The 24,300-nt window shown below is 32.0% G+C and overlaps 1 protein-coding gene across 7 annotated transcripts in view; it reads right to left on the bottom strand.

Moving 5' to 3' along the window:
* The window catches only part of LOC149547848 (protein ZINC INDUCED FACILITATOR-LIKE 1-like), a 121,371-nt gene that overhangs the window by 29,006 nt on the left and 68,065 nt on the right, over positions 1-24,300 (bottom strand). For 3 of the 7 annotated variants that reach the window (XR_016353928.1, XM_089791892.1, XM_089791893.1), the window contains exons 10-16: positions 22,449-22,673; positions 22,269-22,356; positions 14,679-14,764; positions 14,438-14,545; positions 14,051-14,095; positions 13,871-13,959; positions 7,657-7,700 (exon numbers count right to left, since the gene is read on the bottom strand). Coding sequence is in view for 5 of the 7 variants with exons in the window: in XM_089791892.1 (XP_089648018.1) it covers positions 7,657-7,700; positions 13,871-13,959; positions 14,051-14,095; positions 14,438-14,545; positions 14,679-14,764; positions 22,269-22,356; positions 22,449-22,673 (685 nt within the window). In the remaining 2 variants the exon portion in view is untranslated. The remainder of the gene's footprint in view (positions 1-7,656; positions 7,701-13,870; positions 13,960-14,050; positions 14,096-14,437; positions 14,546-14,678; positions 14,765-22,268; positions 22,357-22,448; positions 22,674-24,300) is intronic. The other 4 variants (XR_016353929.1, XM_089791894.1, XM_089791896.1 and 1 more) reach the window with 2 other exon arrangements.

The raw sequence follows: 24,300 nt of genomic DNA, 5'->3' as shown, positions 1-24,300 counted from the left end.
TGACATCATTCCTTGTCACTAGCCTACAACCAATCTTCACTGAAACAACTATAACTCTCACAAATCGACATATAAAGCTCTGCGGTCGTAGACATAAGGTCTCGCTTTGAAACATATATCCAATCTCGCATATTTAGGAATGTCGTACATTGTTTGTACTACGCTATCCAACTACTTGTAACATTCAAAATTACAACTCATCACTGAACCATATAAACATCTATTGACATCAATGACAAAAGCTGAATGTCAACATCCCAAACAAAAACAATATCAATCTCGCCAATATCAAACAATCTTACACTTTGGTGTTGATGGCAACATATGTGTGAAAAACCATCAATCCAAAAGTAGCATCTCAATACAACTTTCTAAATATCCTAAAAAATGCTCCCCTTAGACATAGCTTTCCCCCATTAGGAAATACTTCCCTCGAGTGGAGGATTTCTCATGCTCTCTCCCCCTTTGATATCAATGGCAGAGGGTGCCAAAAATGTCAATCTTTGAAGCAATTTTCTCCCTATGAGATCAAAAATCCAAGCAGCATACTTGCTATCAAGTGCATCCAAAGGAAAATCAAGTGCCACATGACATACTAGGTGCTATGTTCAACAATTTTTCTTACCTTAAACTGATCCAAAGAGCTCATAAGCTTAGCTTTGACCACTACAACTACTCCCTCCAAGGAGTCATACCAAGCATCAAGTCTAGATTCGTGATAATGCTCTAATAACTTATAGACTGATGCATACCTACACCATTTAGTTCTTGCAAGGTGGAGCCATCGACCCAAGCATACCTCTGAGATACTCAAAGGTTTCTTTATGCAAAGTCTTTGGGAAAATGTCCACTATCTAATCCTTTGACCTTATGTATTCCAACTTCACTTTTTTTTCTGCAACTCTCTCTCAAAAAGTGATATTTGATTGATATATGTTTTGTTTTTTAATGTAACATTGGATTGTTTGACAAGTTAAGTGTAATTGTGTTATCACAGTGAATAACAATAGGATTTTCAATAATAATCCCAATATCCTACAACATCTATTTCATCCATACTAACTAAGTGGAATTAATTGCAATATTTTGATTTAGCAATAGCCTGAGATATGCAATCCTTCTTGCTCAACCAAGAAGCAAGTCTCCTTCCAAGAGAGAAGGCTCCTCCACTAGTACTTTTTCTACCATCCACACTACCTGCCCAATCTGCATTAATAAAAGCATGCAAAGCGAAATCACCAAATCTATCATACCACAAACCATAATCCAATGTTCCTTTCAAATATCTAAAGATTCTCTTTACAACTAACAAATGAGTCTCTTAAGGTTATGCTTGAAATCTTGCGAAACATTGCAACTACATTAGATATATCTAGCCTTATATGAGTTAGACATTGCAATTCACCAATCATTGACCTGTACCTTGTCTGAAATGCATCTTGTCAATCATCAGTAGAAGATACCTCGCAATCTGTAACCATAGGGGTTCCTACCAGCTTACGATTCTCCATTCCAAACTTTTTCAATAAATCCTTAAGATACTTGGCTTGAGATATAAAAATTTCATCTTTACTTTGAGTGATTTTCAAATCTATGAAAAATTTCATTTCCCCCATCATTGACATTTCAAATTCATATTTCATTTAATCAACAAACGTGTTACTCATTTTATCATTTCCACCAAATATAATATTGTCAACAATACTTCAATAATCAGGATACCATTAGAGTTAGTCCTTAAGTACAAATTAGTGTTTGCACTACCTTTCTTGAAATCAAGATGTAGAAGACACTTGTCCAATCTAGGAAAACAAGCCCTTGTTGCTTGTTTTAATTCATACAATGTTTTCTTCAGTTTGCATACCATACCTTCTTGATTAGTCAATGGAAATCCATCAGTTTGTTCTCTATAAACTTCCCCTTCAAGCTTTCCATTCAACAATGCAGATTTAACATCCATCTAATACACTTTGAAGTCTTAATGAACAGCATAAGCAAGAAACAATCTAGCTGCCTCAAGTCTGGCCATAAGAGCAAAAGTTTTAGCAAAATCAATACATTCCTATTGTGAATAACCTTTATAAACAAGTTTTCTTTTTCCCTTACAACTTCAACTTGCTCATTCATTTTATTCCTGAAACCCCTTTAGTTCCTATAACATTTGGTTTATTACATCTAGGAACCAATTCCCAAGTGTTATTCCTTTCAATCTGATCTAGTTCTTCCTTCATTGCCTTAACCATCTTTACACAATTCATTAGTAGTCTTAGGCTCTACTTGTGAAATCAAACATAATTCATTTCTCATCTTAGCTCATGTCATCACACCTTTGTTTGCATCACCAATGATTTGGTATTCAGAATGATTCAATGATACATACCTCAGAGTTCTAGGAGTTTCCCTTGGCTCTTTAACACATACTTGAATTCCATTATCAATCTCATCATCTCTGATACTGACTCCTATTCCTATTCTGGTTCCTATTCCTAATCCTGATTCTGATACTGACTTAGACTTGTAGTTGCCTGATTACCTTCATTATCTGAATCATAATCATATACTCTTTCCTGTATCTCAAATCTCTCATCAATCTTCACATTAGCACTCTCAATTATCTATCTCACTCTAAGATTATAACATCTATATGCCTTGCTCTTAGTAGGGTAACCAAGAAATATCCCTTCATCACTTCTTGGATCAAATTTGCCCATCTCATCATCTCTTTTCATATAACATTTAATACCAAATATTCTGATATACTTAACTGAAGGTATATGACCAAACCACAACTCATATGTAGTCTTACCAGTGTCATTCTGACCTGAACTCTATTCAATGTGTAGAATTTTGTAGTGACTGCTTCCCTCCAATGCATCTGTGGTACGTTTTGTTCAAGCATCATTGTCCTTGTAATATCTAAAATTGTTCAATTCCTTCACTCTACTACTTCATTCTGTTGTTAGTCCTAAGTGCATATATCTTCCTGTAAATAACAAGCTCTTCACAATATGCACTAAATCCGTATGATATAAATTCTCCTCCACTGTCTGATCTTAAACATTTAATCTTCAATCCTGATTCATTCTCAACTTTTTCCTTGTAAATCTTGAACTTATCAAAAGCTTCAGATTTCTTTTTAAGAAAGGCAACCCGCATCATTCTAGAATAATCATCAACAAAGAGTATGGAGTATTTCTCACCCTAGTATGACATTGTCTTTGTAGGACCACAAAGATCTGTATGAACCAGATCCAACCTGCCTTTAGATATATAAGTCTTGCTCTAAAAGCTACTTCTGGTCTGCTTTTCCATAAGCATTCTCATACCACTTTTGCTCAAATTTCCATGGAAATGGAATTAGGTAAAATATTTTCTAAGGAAAGCATTTTGAAAATGGATGGCACACTGTATTACAAGACAATTGGATATAGGCTTTTTTGGATGTGACTTCTGAAACCATGGATCATTCTTCATATTTTCCAAATTTGTGTGGAAATGGAATTAGGTAAAAGGTTGTGTAAAGAAATCATTATGAAAAATGATTGTAATTTCTGGGTGGAAAAATTAGACTACGTTAACATTTCATTTCACTGCCGCTCCTATTATGAGTATGGCTGGTTGCTTGCCTTCTCATTGTCCAAACAAAAGTTATGTTTTTACCATGGACTTTACAAAGAGGACCTAATAGCTATTCTCACCCTACTTGGTGCAAAGGGGTTAAGCCCAACAGCTTACTATCTTTGAGGCAAGAGATCAGATCCTCGAAGAAGGCAAAGCAGATTTCAGACAGTCAGAAGGTGTTGGAGGAAACTCCAAGAAATGACTTTAAAGGTTTGGTTTCTGTACCAACAGGGCTACATGCATCCAAGTTCTATATCATTCTGAGTCGAGTGATGCTTCTCCTCCTCTAGAGACAAAATATTCCAAGGATCAGACAATCATTGCCATTGTTTTAGATATTTTTGAACTTGCAAGAAGTTCATTCGTATGAAAATTGTACAAAGCTAGAAAAAAGAAAGAAAACTAAGAGGGAAAGATCAACTATCAAATGATCCTAAAATCTTGAAACCAAATGTAGAAAAAGCACTACAAAGGCAGGACATCTCTTGAGACTGCTTAGTTTGTGATAATTATAACCATTCTTGTTTAGAGTGGATTTGGTTATACAGGAAAACATTAATGCCCTATTAGTTAACTGCAGCTAGATTAATGCATATATGCACACTCAGTACTCATCAAATGAACATTTTCTAGTACAGAAATTGAAGTTCCTACCAAAAGGCAATAGGGTAAATAAAATGCCAGAATACGATGTGTGCACTCATTTTATTATTATTATATAGTGATTTATCTTTGATTAATTATCAAAGATGCATTTTCTGATTTTGTTTCAGCATAACCAGAGTGCTGCTGAATCTTGTTGACACTCCTCTGGTAGTTATACCTAGAGCTGTTTTAGAGTGAGCCTTTTCAAAATAAAGATTAAAACTTACATACAAAGGTAAAATAAAAATAGTGTAAATAATGAGAAAATTAAAAGAATTCTTAATAAAAATAAAAGATTTATATATTCGTGTAGTAAATAAAAGAATTTTCATGTAAAATAAAACAACTCTTTGATTAAAAAAATAAAATTGCTCAAGCATTTCTTAGGTGGATGTACTCTAGAGATCTATACTAATCTATTCTCTATGGACAAGAGCCCATTGGACTTAGCTTGCAGAAGACAATCACATGGAAATTTATTGGTTTGAGTGAGCACCACGTATGGCATTTTTATAGTTGTATTGTTTCATCTCTACAGATTATGTTAAGCTTGCAACGTGGTAGCATGATGTTTATAATGGTCTATGTTTTGGTAGACCAAGTAGCACTTTTTACATGTTAACTTCTGATGATAGTAACATCTTCTGTATGACATAGAATAGGGGATGCTCTTTTTATGCAGATTTGCTAGAAAAACATGTATTAGCATGTCATATAATAGCATTTTCTCTATAGTTGGATAATTTTCCTTCTTAATTATACTAAATATTTGGCATTTGGTAGCAAGTAGCTCTGTGGTATTTTAAACAGATAATTTACACATAACCATGTGGTACTCTGTCAAAGGACTTGAGATTACTGTAGGAATACCGGAGGTAGATGGAGTTATTGCGATGCATGGATGCAAATTTACACATAGCCATGTGGTACTCTGTCAAATGACTTGAGATTACTGTAGGAATACTGGAGGTAGATGGAGTTATTGCGATGCATGGATGCAAGCTTGTAGCTCCTGGTATGGTACAGCACATTCTTGGAACTCTTATCAATCCTTTTTGCCTTTGACTTGGACCATGAAATGACTGTTGTAGAATCCTCACCTTCTCTGATATAATGCCTTAGTCTTGTTCTTGGTAACAATAGTACTTTGAATAAATTTTATCGACACCATTATAACTTCATGTCATGTATAACTATCATTAAATTATCTGTAGAAACTGTAAATCTGCATATGGATTAAATACCATAATGAAATAGTGTATGGCAATAGTTGTTATATTTTCTATGACAGAATGCTGAGTTACTCACAAAACTGTAGGGTCTTAATTTCTCTAAGATTATAAGGTCTAATGTTCCAGTCTTCCTATATGGCAAACCAGGACTATGGCATTAAGGAAAAAAAAGCTTTGTGACTGATGAAAACTTTAATCTATGTTTGCCACTTCTGAGCAACCTATCTCAACATTTAGACAAAAATTCCTACAAAACTAATCCCTTACACTGTTTAGTGGGACTTGAATGATTTTGGTTTGGGATAGGTCATCTCTGAAAATTGATAGATAATTAACAGTAATGAGTAGTGGCCTCACTATCTCATCCTCTCCTAGACTTCACAATTTTTGGTCTAAATTTAGAACCAGTTCAATGAAAGCTCCATTTTCCTAGTTAACTGATTGCATTTCTAACTATGAATTGATGTGAGACTCTCATTGTTTGTCTATTCAACAAAGAGAACCCTTTGCATAATAAATATTCTGGAATAAGAAGCATGTAACTGAGAGGTAGTTACTGGTAATGTAGAGTTAGTCTAGAGCTTAAGCCATATAATTTTTCATGAAACACTTAAAATTGAATAGGAAAATTTCGAGAGAATTCAATATTATTTTTCATAGAATCCTAGGGTGTAAAGTGCTATCTTAGGGTTGGTTGCTCAATTAAATTTGTGAGAAATGCATATATTTAAGATTGAAAAACACTAGTATGACCATTCAAGCTTCCCTTTGATGCAAATATGATTTTTATTGATATTAACAGCATAAAGGGGTTGTGATAGTCTTGACTTGTAAATATATGTGAGATGGAGGTCATTGATTAACACTACAATAAGAACCAAGTAGAACATTTTTTTTTTTTGAGAAGCCTAGGAAGGACAATTTTAGGAAAAAGTATCAATGAGAAGATTGTTGTCATTGAGAATGCCAAACTTGGGAAGGAATTTAAAACTTCATTGTGAAGACGCTAGGCAAGGCTTAGGACACTCCAAGATAAGATTGCATGTTCTAAGTTGGAACACACTTGAGTGTAAGGCTCTCAGAGGTGGATTGAATTTTGCATCCTTTCATTCACAATTTCCTAATCAGTACATAGAGACCCCTAACCAGCTGCATGATGCCCATGCGAGGCAAGAAAAGAATGAACTTAGTAACAAATATAAGATGACAGGGAGCATGTGATTGAGAAGTAATTTTGTGAATAAAAAGGAAATCTATCTGGAGATCTTAGTGACACAGAACATGTGATAATATGTAGCATGATATTGTTTCTTTACACAACCATGTTGTCCCCAACTATGGATGTAGATTTTTGTGGAGTCTGAACTCCATTAGGTACCACAATAGCAATCTAATTAGGAATCAGGTTTGTATCTGACCAAAACTCCTTTGGATAAACCCTATATAAAGAAGAAGAGAGCTTGTCAAAAAGAGACTAATGAGCAGGGTCTTTTGTATTGAGGACCTATTCCACTGAAGCAGTAGCAGGTAGAGACTAACCAAAGTTTGCAACAGGTGCAAAAAAAGGTAAAAGTGGAAATCAAAGAAAAAATGGGTTGTGTATAAGCCCTTCCCAAATCTCAGTGCTAACATAGCCCAGCTAATCTTATCCATCAACTTGAACTCTCTAGTTCACTGCTTGATGCTGTGGGGACTCGAGGAGGTTTTCCAGACATTCTTATAAGATCAATGAGGGTATTAAAAATCAATCTGAGATGATATATCAAAAGGTGATGTTTTCTACTACAAATGAGATAGCCAAAAAAGACACTAAAAGGGAACAAGAAGTGGTATTGGCAAATACAATTAAGAAAGAAAACAATTTAAGTGTTCTAGATATAAAACCCATTATACTCTGAATATGTCAATTCAAAAGCCTAAGCAGCTAGATGAAGTAGGTGATATTAAATAAGCACTTTAAGCTATGGTCCTTGTTTACTAAGAACTAGTTTCATGTTTGTGATCATTGGAGCTACTCCTTTAGGCTTTTCTCAAAACTTTTGGAAATGTTTAGTCTTTATCAAAATAATTTAGATTACTTGAGATCACGGCAAAACAGATGGCTGTATAGTTCCTCTATTTAGCATTCTAATATGATAGTGAAATTTTGAATGTGTACCTGGAAGGAAATCTGTGTTTTGTCTCCTTTGTCCCCAGGAAAAACTGCAAATATGTAATGAAACATAAATTGCATTCCATCTTGGAGATGAATAAAGTATCAATGAAACGAATCAGGAAGAAAAAAAAAACATACACTAATTTTTAAATTTTATGTAGGTATCCTATTTGCTAGAAAATATTCTTCGATCCTTATTTAGAAGAATGTTTTTAATAAATTCAGTTACATTAAAATTAGGTTTTAAAGTAAAATCTCGTATATCATTCTATAGGCTTAAAAAAATCCATTAAATATCATAAAGTATTATAAATTCATGGAATTACAACCTTGAATAAGATATGGTTGGTTCAGGTAGGATCTACTATGAATTTCTTTACAAGATTAAATTCTCATATATCATTCTGTAGACTTAGAAAATTCTAGAATATATCATAAAATATTATAAATTCATGGACTTACAGCCTTGAAGAAGCTATGTTTGGTTCAGGTGGGATTTACTGTGAGTTTCTTCACAAGTATTTAAAATATTATTAGGGTGCCTTGGTGGAAGCAGGTTTGGAATACATTTTCATAGCCCAAATGCAATTTTTTCTTGTGGCATGTGGCTCAGAACTGACTTCTTACTTGAGATAATCTTTGCAAGTAGGGTTGTCAAGGTTTGTAGTGCCTACCCCTAGTTTACTCTTCATGTTATATCGTCGAATTCTTTTAGGCCAGCTTTTATGGTTGTGCTATGATTTAGTGGTACTTGGTTACCTGATTTGATTGATGTTATTTCATACTTAGATGATATATTGGATGAGCTACTTGATACTTGGTTATTTCATGTGTTCATGGTTATTCTTTCGATGACGATGCTATGTATGTTTCATATAGTGATTTCAGTTGTTTCATGACGACAGTTAGATGGATGATGTATATATGGTTTTTATGGTTACTTACCCCATACTTTCATGTGTATGGTGTACATGTATGTTTTACTTTATGTTTGATGTTTCTAATGTGGTTGAGGGTGGGAGTCACAGTCACCTGCTAATTGGGATCTACACGATGTACCACCCACCACCATTACCTATTTAGTTTAGATATATATGCATATGTACATGTTCGACTTTTATGTAGATTGGAGGTACAGACATCGACTTCCCTGAATTGCCAGGATGAGTGTGCCCTATCGCAGTATCTCAATGGTAAAGAGGGTAGATAGTTCTCAAGTCCAGATCCTAACCGTGAGCCAATTGTCCTAGAATATTGGACAAGTATCTGAGTTATGTACCCTTCTGAATTCGTCATGTGATGTGAATTTGAGATTTTGACTCTAAGTTTGAATTAGTACTTTGTCTTATAGATGGGCTTTCTTATTTAGTTTAAGTTATAATTAAATCAAATAATGATATTATTAAATGATTTAATTTAATGAAAAATTTATAAAGAAAGAATAAAATTTTAATTATATTTAATTAATTGAGAAATTAATTAAATAGAGGAAATAAATTCAAAGATTAAATTAAATGTCCAAATTTGGCGTAATTATATTTATTTAATTTAATAATAATTAATTTAGAAGATTCATTTTAATAATGAACTCTAAATATTATTATTGGTTAAATTAATAAATATACTTCTAAATATGTCTTATTATTTAATAAAAAACAAAGGGAGAATAATTTAAATAAACTTTATTCTAATTAAAAAGCAAAAAGTATGCACATGGAATTAAATAAATTAAAATAATAAAAAAAAGAGCTTTTGCATGTTCGTGAAACCGAAACCCTAAGAGGAGAAAATTCTTTATTAGGAAATTAGAGCTCATTTCTCCACACATAGGTTTGGAGGAGCAAATTTTGTAAAAGGTTTTAGGAGACGGGAATTTTTGCATTCTTCGAGCATTTGTTAGGTTTAGCATTAGATCAAGGTAGGAATTCTATTGAGATTTTTACGATAAATCCCTTTGAATTACCTCTGTCTTCTTCATGTTTGTTTATGGGTCTTGTTTTAGAAATTATATTTGGATTGAAACCTTTGTTTGGAAATTATGATTATTCTTTGTTATTAAAACATCTGTTCGAGAAATCAAATTTAAAACTCTTGTTGGGAAATTAGATTTATAGAAAACAAAGATCAAGATAGGGTTTGAAAAACGAAAACCAAAAATTAATTGAATGAATTTGATTGTTTGCAATTACTTTTCCTATCAGATCTAAGAATGAGTAAACTTTTTTTTTTAAAATTATATACAACTAATTACCACAATAATTTTAAAAATTACTGTAGTAATTGTTTTGGGGAATTTATATTTTTAAAATTTTAAAAAAAATTTTTTTGGGGCTTTTGGGGAATCGGGCCATGAACCCCTATCCCCCCCTTCTCCTCCTCCCTGTCGGCAGCATGACTTACGCTGTACACAGTAGACATGAGTACTACCAAGCAACAACTCAGCTCACATTGCTTTGGCAACGGTGAGCATTGCTTAGTAGCCTCACACACCGATGTGAGTAGTGTATTGGGCTTAAAACAATGTTATTTTTTTAATATAATTTTTAATTAGTTTAAAATTAAATATTATAACTAATTAATATATTTTATTAATAAGTATTAATAAATATTTATATTATTTCATAAATTTTATTTTATTTTATTGTAAAAAAAAATTTTTAAATTGTATTTTAAAATTATTTAAGAGGAATGTAATGAGACTCTATTATGGTTTAATAGTATTAAACTTTGTTTTAATTTTTTTTTAAATGAAATTCATTATGTATTAAGGTAACTATTAATAGGTTGTTAAAAATTAGATCATTTGAAATATTAGCAAATAGGTTATTTTGGTGAAGTTCAATGTAAGAATTTTTTTTCACTTAGATTATTTTTTGTTGGATATAATTATATACTTATTTGGCAAACATAAAAGATTAAGATTTAAACACGAAGCTTTTATTTAGATCAATCCAACTTGGAAAACCTTATCACCTGGTTAGATTTGAAAGTGAAAACTAGAAACTTTGTCTCAAATTGAAACTTTAGAAAATTTACGATAGAAAATTGGAATGATTAACTACACTTGTTTTAAATATTTGATGAGATGTTACATTCCATGTTTGGGATTGGGGTAAACCTAGTACTTTGACCAGTTAGGTATGTTTACAAGAGGCTTGGGAAGTATTGTTTTATGAGGTTGTATGTGGTGTCGTGATTTATGTGATTTAACCTTTGAGGTATTGATCAATATTTATTGTGATTTCCAGTGGCTTGTATAGGACTGATGTGGTCATTGTGACTTTATGAGATTCTCTATTATGAGACTAGGGTAGGTTATCTTTACGCATGTTGGGAAGTGGCTTGCAATGGAGGTCAGAGCCCTAAAGAGGTTGCTTGGGTAACCCATTGTAAGTTGTATTAATAAGTGATAACATTTCATTAAATGGGTTTACAATGAATTAACAGGAGTCAGTGTATTACCTCACCATGCCTCGAGTGCTAGTACAAGCTAGGATGAGAGTAGAGAGGATGTTCGGTTGCGACCTTGCCTCGTTAGTATGCCTTGTCTATAAGAAAGGATAATAATGCTGCATAGAGTCACTAGGGGGCTAGAGTCCAGAGAGGCTGTCAGAATAACATTAGAGTTGGCTCATGCAATGACACTTGCCGACTTACATAGTAGGTTTCCTACATGTCTTTGTTGCCTCTGGGATTAGATGTTATTTGTGTAGGTACCTTTGAGATAGATTGCTATCAGGATTCCTTGACCTAGATTCTTGTTATGATTGTTGGATTGTTATCCGTATAAGACTTGAGATTATCTCCTTAGCACAATGGGAGTGGGTCATTTAGGTTCCACGAAGTTGGGTGGTAGTGTTTTTTATACCATTGAGATTTCGACAGCTAGATGTCATTGCTAGATGTACTTGTGCCATTGTTCCATTCTTCTGATCTTGTGATTTTGTTCTACGGTCATATGCTGATTTACTGTACTTTAATTATTGAAGATCTTATGATATGTTGCACCTTATCATGATGTATATTCTTTTAGCATTTCATACCCAATGATTTGTACGGAGGATGATAATGCATTCTAGTTATGCCATGCAGCATCTTGTGTACTTTTATATTATTTCATTTGATTCGTACTTATGGTTATCCTATGATGTGGACTTTGTTATGTATCAGATTTAATCTTAATAAAACTTTGTATGTGATTCAACATCATGGAACCCTTAAGAGATGTAACTGTTAATGTATTGCTTATGTTTGTATGTGAGTTATTGCTTCCACTTTGTTATCTCTTGTTGTTTTAATTATTATTTTTTAAATGTTTAGCAAACTTAGTGACATAATAGGTAAATTTCTTTTGGGTTCCCTAGCGGGGCATTACAAGGTCCCTCAATATGTGTTATGTGCTGCAATGGTGAGGAATTTGTTTGCCATTTGTTCTTTCAGTGCTCCTTTGCTAGGGAAATATGGCACTTTTAGTGGGATGTATGGGTCCCACTTTCTGCCAAGTCTCTTCTTTACCGGAGCTTTGGTCATGTTGGGGTAAGCCTCATGCTAAAACTTATTTTCTTCACATTGCTTGAGCTCTTGGCCCTTCTTTTATCATCTGGCATGTTTGGTTGGAAAGAAATAGGAGGATTTTTCAGGATGTAGGAATGGCCACTCTCCACTTGTGGTGGAAAATTATGCATTCTCTTCGCGAGACTGTAGTGGCTAGGTGTGATTTGACTGGGGGCATGGATCCCAGTGATGCTACTATTTGTACTCGTCTTAATTTCTCTCTTCAAGAAGGTGCTCCAGTGCTTGGTGGTCAGGGTAGAAGTAATAGCTGCAAACATCCTTTACAATGGGTCAATCGGGAGGGTCACTGGACTCCCCCTCCTCTTGGAGTTTTAAATATTAAGTTTGATGGCTCATCCCGGGGGAATCTAGGACATGCTGCTGTCGGTGGTGTTGGGCGGGACAACTCTGGTGCTGTTCAGTTTATTTTTTGTTCTATAAGGGCTTTCATGCCAATAATTTAATGAAAGCTCTTGCTATTTTTTTATGTTACTCAACATTGTTCTGCTCTTGGTTGGCGCAAAATTATCTGCGAATCTGATTCTCAGGTGGTTGTGGACCAGACAGAAGTATGGGATGTTAGTTGGTATTTATCCTTAGTTATCAGACATATTCTTCAGCTGTGCAACTCCTTGGATTCAGTTACTTTCACTCATAACTCTAGGGAGTGGAATGTTTTTGCAGATTATTTAGCCAAATGGGCCTCTAATCAATTGCAGGGTAGGAATATAGTAGATAAGGGGCAGCTGCCTTCAAATATGGCTCTGGTGCTTGATCAATTAGTGGAAAGTGATAAGGTTCTCTAGTGTTCTCTCTTCTGAGCACTCTGTTTGTATCTCTGTTGTGGTTGAATAAAGTTTTACCCCACTTTTAGTCAAAACAATAGAATAACTATCACATCCAAATCAGAGTTGAAAATATATAAGTTGTTTTTGGTTTTGCAAGTTACAAGTTCTTACAACCAGACCAAAATGTAAATTCACATATTTTACATATCTTGTTTGCCCCTGATATTTGACCCCGTCAAAAACTAATCGATAAACTTGACAAAGACAATTCACCTGCACCTAGAGTATATACTGCCATCGTATTTTATAAGGTTAAATGCATTACATATTATTGACCCTTATTTTGATGCCGAGTTATTATCTTGGATGGCTTGTTGTTGATGTTTCTAACTTTCTGGACTCTCTCTCCCCTTGTCTAAGAAATTTCGTTCGTTAGAAAGCAAACTTCTCAGAAAAACTAATAGACTTTTTCCCCAAAGGTTTGATTATTTATATTTACCGGCTGAAAATATTTTCTACCGTTGGATTGGTCATGTTTCCGTATATAGCATCATCTGTCCATTCAATGGTTAAGTGTTCGGGATTTTAAATACTAACATGAGCAGGAAGTGTTTTCTTTTAAAGTTACATTGACATGGCAGCAACCAATTTTTCGTTTCAACTAGCAGAATCCCTTCAATCCTATAATGAAAAATAAACAAAAAAGAAAAAGAGCTATCTTACAAGTAATAAAATTCCACCAACATCACAAACTCAAACCAACAACAAATTTACCCAGGAATCAATAGAAAGAAACAACAAATCTATGGTAGAGCTTCAAGGCATAAGTTGGCATATTAATATGAAAAGCGGTGTCAAATCTCTTAGGTGCTTACAGAACGCCTGCTGCTGCTGGCCCTATTGCTTTGAAAAAGGACATTCCACTCATCTGAAGCCCATTTGCCGCTGCTCTTTGTTCTTGTGCCTGTAAAAATCAATATCTAAATTGGTTCAGATTAAAAAAAAATAAAAATCAACAGCTGGTTTCATTCAACATTTTCAGAGAGCGATCATACCGCAGCATTGTTTAGGAGGAGGAAAGTTCCTGTAATTGTCATCACCTGGAGAATTCATAGAATTAATTCCGAAATTACTCTCTTCGCTAATGAACTTCTAAAATTCCAACAACTTTGAAATCACTATCAGTGCCCCGCGAACGAGGGAAGTAAAAGTTCACCCTTCAGGCCTACAGGTAGGCAATTATCATCGAAGTAGAAGAATGAGCTAAAAACATTGAGGGCTCTTGTAATTAGGATACTCTTAATGCATCATATGATTTATTCTTAATAGAAATATTATAATGTTTTTTAGCTAACCCTGGCGAATTTTGCAGTTATTGACACATGACTGTAGATACCTATTGTGTTGAATTGTGGGAAAATAGAAGACAAATCTATACTCACAGATAAGATATTCTTCAATAATGATGCACAGTTAATGGTAATCCACAATACTTCATCTCTTAGCAGGGCTATAAATGGGTATGCTGAAAGTAATGGTATAGACAGTAACTGCAATAGGCAAAACAGTATTTCGAGTGTTATAGAGCCAACCATAAAATCATATTTGCTTTTTAAGAAATGCTTGTGAAAATCAAGAGCATTGAATCATGAGAAAATGACGTGTTTTTTTTTTTTAACTTACTGCTGACATACGAGTTACATGTACAGGTCCAAAGAGCATAGCCAATGGTGAGAAAGTTGTGAGTTGAAAAATTAATAATCCAAAACCTTCACATTTCAGAAAAGAATTATTTTTTTAAGAAATATTGAGATTCCTTATAATGGGAAGAAAATAATTAATGAATAAATTGTAAAATCTTTGACTATTTAAAAATTAATATAAGAACAATATTATAATGGTGTTAAATTGAAATATTATCAACTAAATTGACTAGACATTTCTATATCATAATAAATATTATTATTTAGGTTTTAGTCTATTATTAAGTTGATCGAGCATCTCTTTATCATAATAAATAGTGTCAATTGAGTTTTTGTACGTTGGTATTTGAGGGTGCAATTCTACTAGTGTTACATTCTAGTTGAAGGTTGTGTTAGCATTATGAGTTCAATGTTGTCATTGACGTCAATGTGTTCTATGCATTGATGTCAACATGGTAAAGAAGTGTGTGACTTTAGTATTGTACATGTTATAGAGAAATATGAGAGAACAGTTTAGTTTTCTCATTGATGTCAACCGACTATGTGCATTAATGTCAATTTGATGAAGAGACGTGTCTTATACAAATGCAGAGTTATACATGTTTAGAAAATTATATGAGAAAATTGTTAGCATATAATGTCCATTGTTGTCATTAATAAGGACGAGTTGTATGAATATAGTATTGTAATTACTGCATAGAAGTTTGATATGCATATATGCAAGAAGGATTTATTATTGTCATAATTAACCACATATTGTATACATGTGTATGAGAATCTAAAATATGTAGGAACGAGTATATGAAGTTCGGGATTGGATGATCAAATGTTATTCCAATGATTGGTGATTATGAGAAGTCAGTATGGTGTGTATTCAGAAGGTGACAAGTATGAGAAAGTAACATATGGAAGAAAGAGTATTTGAAATCCTTATCGAAGAATGTTATGCATTGATCCACATAAGAGGTTGATGCCTTGTGGTTTTGGTTTTCTAAAGTATGGTCTACGAATAATTCACTATTATACTTTTAGGTGTACAAAAGTTCAAAATTTGGAGTTGTGTTTTGTTATTGCCTAATAGTAAGGTTAGCTCTCAAGAATAGTCAAGACAAATCAATGGAATGTTATGCATTGCCTATATTATGGTTTCAAGTATGTGGTTTGATGAACATGTTCCTAACGTATGCATGGTATTCTAGTTCAAATATATTATGTTGGTTTGCTCCACAAGTGAAGGTGTGTTGTTTTGTGTGTGACATGTATAATTGTTCATGTTAGTCTTTGGTTGACTCAGTTGATTGTGGTCATATGCTTTATGTTCTTCTAGTCTAGATATTCTTTGGCAAAATAGTTAAGAGGTTGATATATATATATATATATATATATATATATATATATATATATATATATATATATATATATATATATATATATATATATATATATATATATATATATATATATATATATATATATATTCTAAAATAGTTATGGTTAAATGTTTCTATGAACTATCTTCTAGTTTGCATTTTTTTTTTGGGTTCTTCCCTCTTGTTCTTGATCTATGGTATTGGTTGATATTAGAGGTTGTCACTTCTTAGATCTTATGATTTTATTTGACTCAAAGCAAGAGATATTATGTTCTCAGTTTTGTCTTGATAGATGCAATATGCCAAACTACTATAATGTTTTGCATTTCTTCACCATCAAGTGACTTGATGTTATAGATAGTTATTATTATATGATTGTGTCTAATAATGTTACATTGTGCTTCTATAGAGATCTTGGAGGTCCGTGCCACCTTTTGTGTTTTCTTGTTGACATGTATATACATTTTCATCCTTTGTGGCTAACTGAAGAGTTTTCGGTCCTTGTGGAGGCATGTTGTGATAGTGACTAAGATCATGGATCTAAGGGAGGTATGTCAACATGGTGCATGATACTTCACACACTTTATTTTTCTTATAGGTTCTTTGGATATTGTAGATGAAGTTTACAATCTATGTGTTACATGTTGCATCCTATTATGTTGACCTAATAGATGATATTATATCTTTCAATGGATATATAAAGGAAGTTATCCTTGAGAGATGAAGTGTGAATGATAGATGGATGAGTATGAGTTGTTGTGAGAAGCAAAAGAAAAAGTAGGAAGACAAGAAAATGCTATATGAGTCACATGTGTATGTCAAACAAAAAGTTATAATCAATATTTTAGTGAATATTCTTCAAGTCACTTCATTCCTTGTAATCATTATATCTTGGTCTATGGTTTCTTCCCTGATTTGAATAACTTTTTATCTTTCTTTAAGGTTGGTTCCTTAATTTGAATATATTTTTTAGTATCTTTAAGGTTGATTCCTTAGCTAGGGTTGATGCCCTAGAATGCAATATTTTTTTAGAGGCAACGTACTCCTTGGTTTGTGGCTTAAACTCTTGTATTTTGTTATTCATATAATGTGAGTTTGATTCTCATGTGATTTTTTCTTATTGGATTTTCCATGTAAAAATTTGATGTTCATGTGATTGTGTTTTAAATTGTAATATCTCTCATTAGAAATTGGTTGGATCAATTAAGTGTTTTATAAAATAACAAGTAAAGTCTTAGTGTGTATTGATTCACCTCCTCCACACACTCTCGCTCCCACCCCCCGCCTCCCCCACCCCTCAACCTTTGGTTATGTGTTAAATGATTGGTATTAGGGTGAGATTCTTGAAGAATTAGTTTAATAACTAAGATAAATCCAAGGGTTGAACACCATGTTTGAATGTGACAATTATTTGTATTCTATAGAGACATACAAATAAGGTATTGATGTTGTTGTAGATATTGAAAGAGAATTGAGATGTACATTTGATGAAATAGATATATCTCAAGGAAAATCAAATAAGGTAGAAGAAACTATTATTGAAATGAAAAAATATTGAAGAAGGAAAGATGTCTACTGACATTCTTGAAATAAAGTTGAATGTCCAACCAAATGAGTGTAATAAACTTGAAGAATTTTCTATATAAGATATCCAAATAACTTATCAAATATCTCTTTATAACTAAAGAAGAATTTGTGTTAGTTATAAAAGAGTTGGAAGTTGTGAAGATATAGATTGGAAAGAACCTAAAGCTCAAAGTCAATAGTAATTTGTTGGATGAAATGATTGGCTTTTAGAAGACCTCAAAGTATAAAGACAGGCTTGAAAGAGGAGAAAATACTTTCATCCTCAAACAAAGATGGCAAAAGAAAAGAAAAGATTAAGGGTGAAATTGGGAAGGATGGTAAAGAAAAAAGTTTTTTTTTTCTTGTTTAGAGCAAGAAGAACATGCGAATACTTTCCTTTTCTCTTTCTCAAATGAGGTAACCCATATCTTTTAGTGGTATTTTTCTTTTCATGTGATGGATTTGGACATAGGGCTAGTGAATGTAGAAGGAAAATTAGATCATGGTCATTTGTCAGTCAATGTTATTCCTATAAGAAGATTAGTCATAAGGAAAATGAGTATAAGAGTAGAATGAGGAGAAATAGAATTGGGAATGTAAACAATGGTAGAATATATGCATTCTTTCCATGGTTATTATTATGTGTGCAAAACATTTAGGAATCATTTTCTTAAGTGTGTATTTAATAAAAGAAGGAATGTGTGAGGTTTGCAACTAGCTCCCACTTGCTTCAATGACAATATTTATTATGACAAATTGTTAGATTATGTAGAGAAAAAGCTAAAAATGTCAATGTTATGTTGAAGAATAAAATTTATATCAATGTATATAAACAAAGAAAGTACATCAGACATTCATAAAAGAATACTAATGAAAGTATAGAAGACAAATCTAAGGATGGAACTATATCATTTGTTTTGACATTTCCTCCAAAAATTAGATATTTAGTTTGGTGTGAGGGGGTTTTGATTATAGATGATCTTTTATGTTTCACTTGCCAATTTAGTGTCAATAGTTCTTCAGTATGGTAGATTATTTGAAGATTTATTTTTGAATTTTCTATGAAGATACATTTGAAAATTTATTGAAGTTAGATAACTTGTTGAGGTTGTCTAGGATAAACAATTAGTGGAAAAATCTAGTTGAACAATGGTGGAATTTTTTGAAAATAAAGTTAATGATTCAAAGGAAATAAGGTTGTAGAAAAATAAAAAGGTTTATCTAAGAATAAATATTTCATGGGAATGGTTTCTACTAGGTAAAAAGGAAGCTCTATTATCCTATGGCTTGTGTGAGACATCAAAATATTAAATGAAATCAGGTTACCTAAGTGTTTGATGAAATAATCCAACCTCATTTTACAAAGGTGTGATGTTAATTTGAAAAGTTGTGGTATTGTGAAGAATCTCCACCTATGCAAGAAGGTGCAAAGGTTTGATAATTATTGTAAAAAAAATGCAACACAAGGTTGGGTTATGTAGAAATCACCTTGAGATGTTTTCCTAGCTCTAGTTTGGTATGTTGTTTGAATTAGGTTACAAAAACATAATTCTTGAAGATGAAAATGAAAAGGTTTGAAAATATTTAGTGTGTAGATTGTCTTTAATGCATAAAATTTGTCTAGAATTGGTTAACTAGTTCACAACCCAATCTATTAATGAATCAAACTTTTAATTGATATTGAAATTTTCTATTTTTGTCAATATACATATTGGATTCTTTCTCGACTAAGAGAAATTAAAAATTTGGTAGAGGAAATAAATAAATACAGAGAAAATAAAATAGAAGTGCTTGAAGTGTGGTATAGTATAGAGAAGGATAATGAATTTGTTAAATTATACTATGAAATACCAAATAAGGATATTGTGCACAAATGACAAAAAAATGAAAGGACAATAAAAAGGGTTAGTGTGGTGGATATTCATTTTTAATGATAATAATGCAGAACATTTTTATTTGATAAACTACATGATCAAACATTTGAAGATGTTGTCTTTCTAAAGAAGAGTGGGAGTCACATATTCATACAAATTGGTTGCAAGGTGATTTGTACTTTGAAAAATAAGGTTGATACATAAGAATATTTCTAACCTAAGATAGAACACATGTCAAATACAGAAGCGACTAGTATTTTGTGCTTAAAATTGATGCATAAACTTAAATTGATAAAGTTTATTTTAGAGGACTATAACTAGAGAATGATGGAGACTGTATTACATGTTCATATCACTAGAAGAAATAAATATTGATAAGGATGTTCCTATGGAGATGATGTTTCAACATGTGATGCTTTGGTTTAGTAAGGAATGATTATTTCTTTCATGTGTGTTTCTTGAGTGTTTGGTAAGAAGACAATTATAGTCCTAAATATACATGGGAAATCATGTATGTTGACATTTTCATTGGATAGATTCTCTAGGGGGGGATAATAGAATCAATAAAAGTGGTTGATGATAAATGTATTAAATGGTGCTATGAAGTTAGTGATTACGAGTTGATGTGACAAGGAGAGTATTTTTAATTAGCAAAGAGAGGGAGATTTAATGTCCATATTTAATCTCTTAGATTATTATGCTTTCTAATCTTAAGGGTGGCAATGAAGGGTACAACTTCTTAGTAACAAAAGGTGCTTTGGAGATTAACTGTCTTTGAAAAGGGGCATGTCTTTGCAGATAGTGTTGTGCCCTAAATAAGGAGAAATATTTGGTAATGTGACAATGATTTAAGAAGTAAAAAGACCTTAAAAGGGGGAGAAATATACAACTATAATATTCTTTAGTATTCCAAATTTTTTCCTTGATGTTAAAGGGAGAGACAATTATAAATAGTGTGACATTAAATTTTTGGTTTTATTACTAGTGTTAACATGAATGCTAAAGAGGGATATTGTTAGAATTGTGAGTATTGTTTCATTTATGTCAACATGTTATGTGCATTGATGTCAACCTGATAAATAAATTTTTGAGTTCAATATTTGTATTTGATATCATTGATGTAAACCTTCTACATATTATGCTCACATTTGATGTATCCACATTAATAATAATAGTTGCAACATAATCATGTCAATATAATATAGAGTGGGTTAATATCAAAGACATTATGTGAACATTTGATGTATCACATCAATATTATCCCTCCTATAGTTGATGTATTATGTTGGTGGCTACTAGAGGTTGCCACTCCTCAGACTTGATGCTATAATTTTATCAGAAACAAGAGATATGATGGTCTATGTTTCAAGGCTTGATAAAGATAGCACAAAAAATTGCAAGAATATTTTGCATTTATTTTCGATGAGGTGGTTAAACAATATAGATATAATTTTGATGGGTAGTGTAATGTTGTGCTTCTTTAGAGATCTTAGAATTTTGCATTATCTTTTGTGTTTTGTTTGCTTTACATGTATCTACTACTTCCTCCTTTGTTGTTGACTCAAGAGATTTTGGTGCTTATAATGGTTTGTGGTGATTAGTGGAAAAAATCATGGATCAATGGGAAGGTGTTATGATTCACATGCTTTATTAAATTCCTTTTGGGTGATGAAGCTAAGAGTTTATGTGTTACATGTTACTTCCTATTAGGATGACCTAATAGATTCAATATTTATGTTGTGGGGGACAAATAAAGTAGGTCATTTGTTAGAGATGAAGTGTGAGTCATGGAAGAATAAGTATGATTTGTTATAAAGAGTGGATGAAAAAATGGTAGACGAGAAAAGATGAAAAAGGTGAGATATATAAACAATGATTTGTAATCAACGTTTTAGTGAATGAACTTCAAGTTAGTTTATTCCTTGTACATAATCATCATATATTGATCTAAGGTTTGTGCCTTAGTTTGAAAATATTTTTATATTTCTTTAAGGTTTGTGCCTTATCTAGGTTTTGTGCCCTAGTCTATAGGATCGTTTGAGGATAGAGTGCTTCTTTTCCCATGATGGCCTAGACTCCCATAATCATTTACTCATATGGTGTGAGTTGGATTCTCACCATGTCTTTTGCCTCATTGGCTTTTTCATTTAAAAATCTTGTATTCATTTATTCATATTATCATTTCAATATCTCTCATTAGAATTTAATTAGATCAAATAATTAATATGCATTTGATGAAGTAAGTATTTAGTCTTGTGTATGCTAATTTATCCCACCACTCAACATTTGATGGTGTGTTCAATATGTTGAGCCCTTGATATATTCAAAATGAATACATTGTAAGACCTTTATAGTTTTGCATAAAAAATAGTCTTTTCCAAGGGGAATTATTTCACGACACTTTTAAAGAAGGGTAGGGAAGGTGATAGATAGTCATAGTTTGTAAATCTATAAAAATATTTGATCAAAGTGAATATAACTTGGGTTTAGATCTTAAAGCATAAATTGCTAATAGTTATCTCCAAACAAGGTTAGAATAAAAGATCATCATGAATTTGAAGCCTATCAAAGTAATGTTACACAACAAGGAAATGAGGAGAAGTGAGATACATTTCTTCATGAATATCATATGTTTTAAACCTTATTTTATGGTATTATATTTATGATTTCTTCCCTTGGGTATTGTCAAAATCCATTATAAGGGGAGTATAAATCTTGCATACACATTAAAATATAGTGTGAAGGATGGTAGTAACATACCAGAGATGGCAAGAATTGCACCAACTTGACTTGTCGTAAAACTCAATCCTCCTAGTCTTTTTGGGCTTACAGCCCAAAGAGAGAATATCTATAGATAAAAAATCACTCTATTATATACAAAAAAAGGATTAAAGATTATTTAACCATAGTAATTCTAGACAAAATATATGCAAAAATTACCTCTGAATATGCAATGTCGTGAAGGGAATAAATGCAATTTATTATGATGGTTGACATCACTGGCCAATTTCTTAAGATTGACTTCAAAATTGACATCTTTCCTTTTTCATTTACTTCTATGTATGCCTTTTCATTTTGTGGCTCTTCTTTCTCAACGTCAATGCTAGCTCCATTGGGCTCATAGTTTTTCACTTCTTGCCCATGAGGATGTTTATGTAATGTTTCCTATTAACAATAATACAATTATCATTTAAAATGAATTTTAAAAAAAAGGTCACAAAATTAATATCTAATGATTAATGACCTAAATACTATACTTTATGGACTTTACGTTTCTTCAATTGTTAAAAACAATTCTAATCTTTCAATTGAAAATGTTTTTGACTCAAAAACTGAATTTTGCAAGAAGTATTCTATTTTATCTATTTCAAAAATTATTGAGTCAAATATTTGAAATCTTATTTCAAAATATCAAGAAAAAAATTAATATTCATTTGCATTTTCATTGATCAATGTTTATGGTAATGAGTTCGTGTGATGTGCCCATTTTAAATAAGATTTAAAAGTAAATAATAAGTAAATAATAAAGTTTTAGATAATAGTATAAGAAATATTTTAATAAATAGAAAATAATAATAATGTATTATTTATATGATAAAAAATCATATTAAATATAAGATAAGAAATAATTATTAAATATTATTATAATAATATTCAAAATAATATTTTAAAATAAATAAAAATTAAATGATAAAATTACCATGAATGAATAAATAAATAAAATCAACTACAAAGAAATGATTTTTCTAACCAAGTGGGGGTCTCTTCTACCTGCCCAACAACCGATTTTGGGGGCGAGCATGGTGAAACTAGCTCTCCATGAGGCATGCACACATGCTTATAGCACACACACGCCATTCAAACCTAGGGCAGTCTCGAATTGGGGTCTATATGGATAACTCATGACCTCAAGCTCAACCATTACAAAGAAATAATATTATAAAAAAAAAGTATTTAACCATTCTAAATAGGATTTAATAATAAATTATAATAAATATTAAAAGTAAATAAATAATATAACATAAAATAATATAACTAACTAAATATAATGAAAGGTTAAGAGATATTTAATAAAGAGGTGTGATTCCTTCCAAATAAGATATAAAAGAGAAGAGAGTTTATTTCAAAGGGGGAGGAAGAAGAGGAAAAATAAAGGAGAAAAAGAAGGAATACAATAAGAGGAAAGTAATGTGAAGAAATTAAGGAAATTGATTTGTCAAAAGCTATCAATGATACTGAAAGGATGTGACTCTTCGAAACGTTATAATTATGAATGGCTATAGCTCTTCGAAAATCTTTTAGCTATAAAGTATTGTGGCTTTTTGAAAGGATTATGATAATGAAGGGTTGCAACCTTTTTTTGATAGAGGGACAATTACGAAGGGTCATGAATCCTCCCAAACATGATGAAGAGGTGTTACCTTTTACTTGTATAGGGAGACTAGCATAATCTATTAAGACCATATGCAATTTATCTATTCTTGGAATCGATCGATATGTTGTCATACCAAGATCCATGACAAGTGATTGAATAGGTACATTACAAGTGGTATCAAACCATAATCTTGTCATCGTGTGGATGACAGTGAATGCAAACCCATCATTAGTGAGAAGTCACAAATATGAAATGTTAAGAGGGAAGACCAGCCACTAGTATATTAAAATATTTGCAATCAGTAATGTCATAGCCCAAATATAGACAATTCTTCAATTCTTCATTTTATAATTTTTTTTTTAATATTTCAAATGAAATTTTTTACTGGAAAATAAACTTTTGCAAGAAGTATTCCAT

Source organism: Cupressus sempervirens, chromosome 7 (genome assembly GCF_028749045.1).
Source record: "Cupressus sempervirens isolate cs-2001-9-10 chromosome 7, ASM2874904v1, whole genome shotgun sequence".
Lineage (NCBI taxonomy): Eukaryota > Viridiplantae > Streptophyta > Pinopsida > Cupressales > Cupressaceae > Cupressus > Cupressus sempervirens.
The sequence above is the reverse complement of the archived record's forward strand: the minus strand, read 5'-3'. Positions and strand labels throughout refer to the sequence as shown.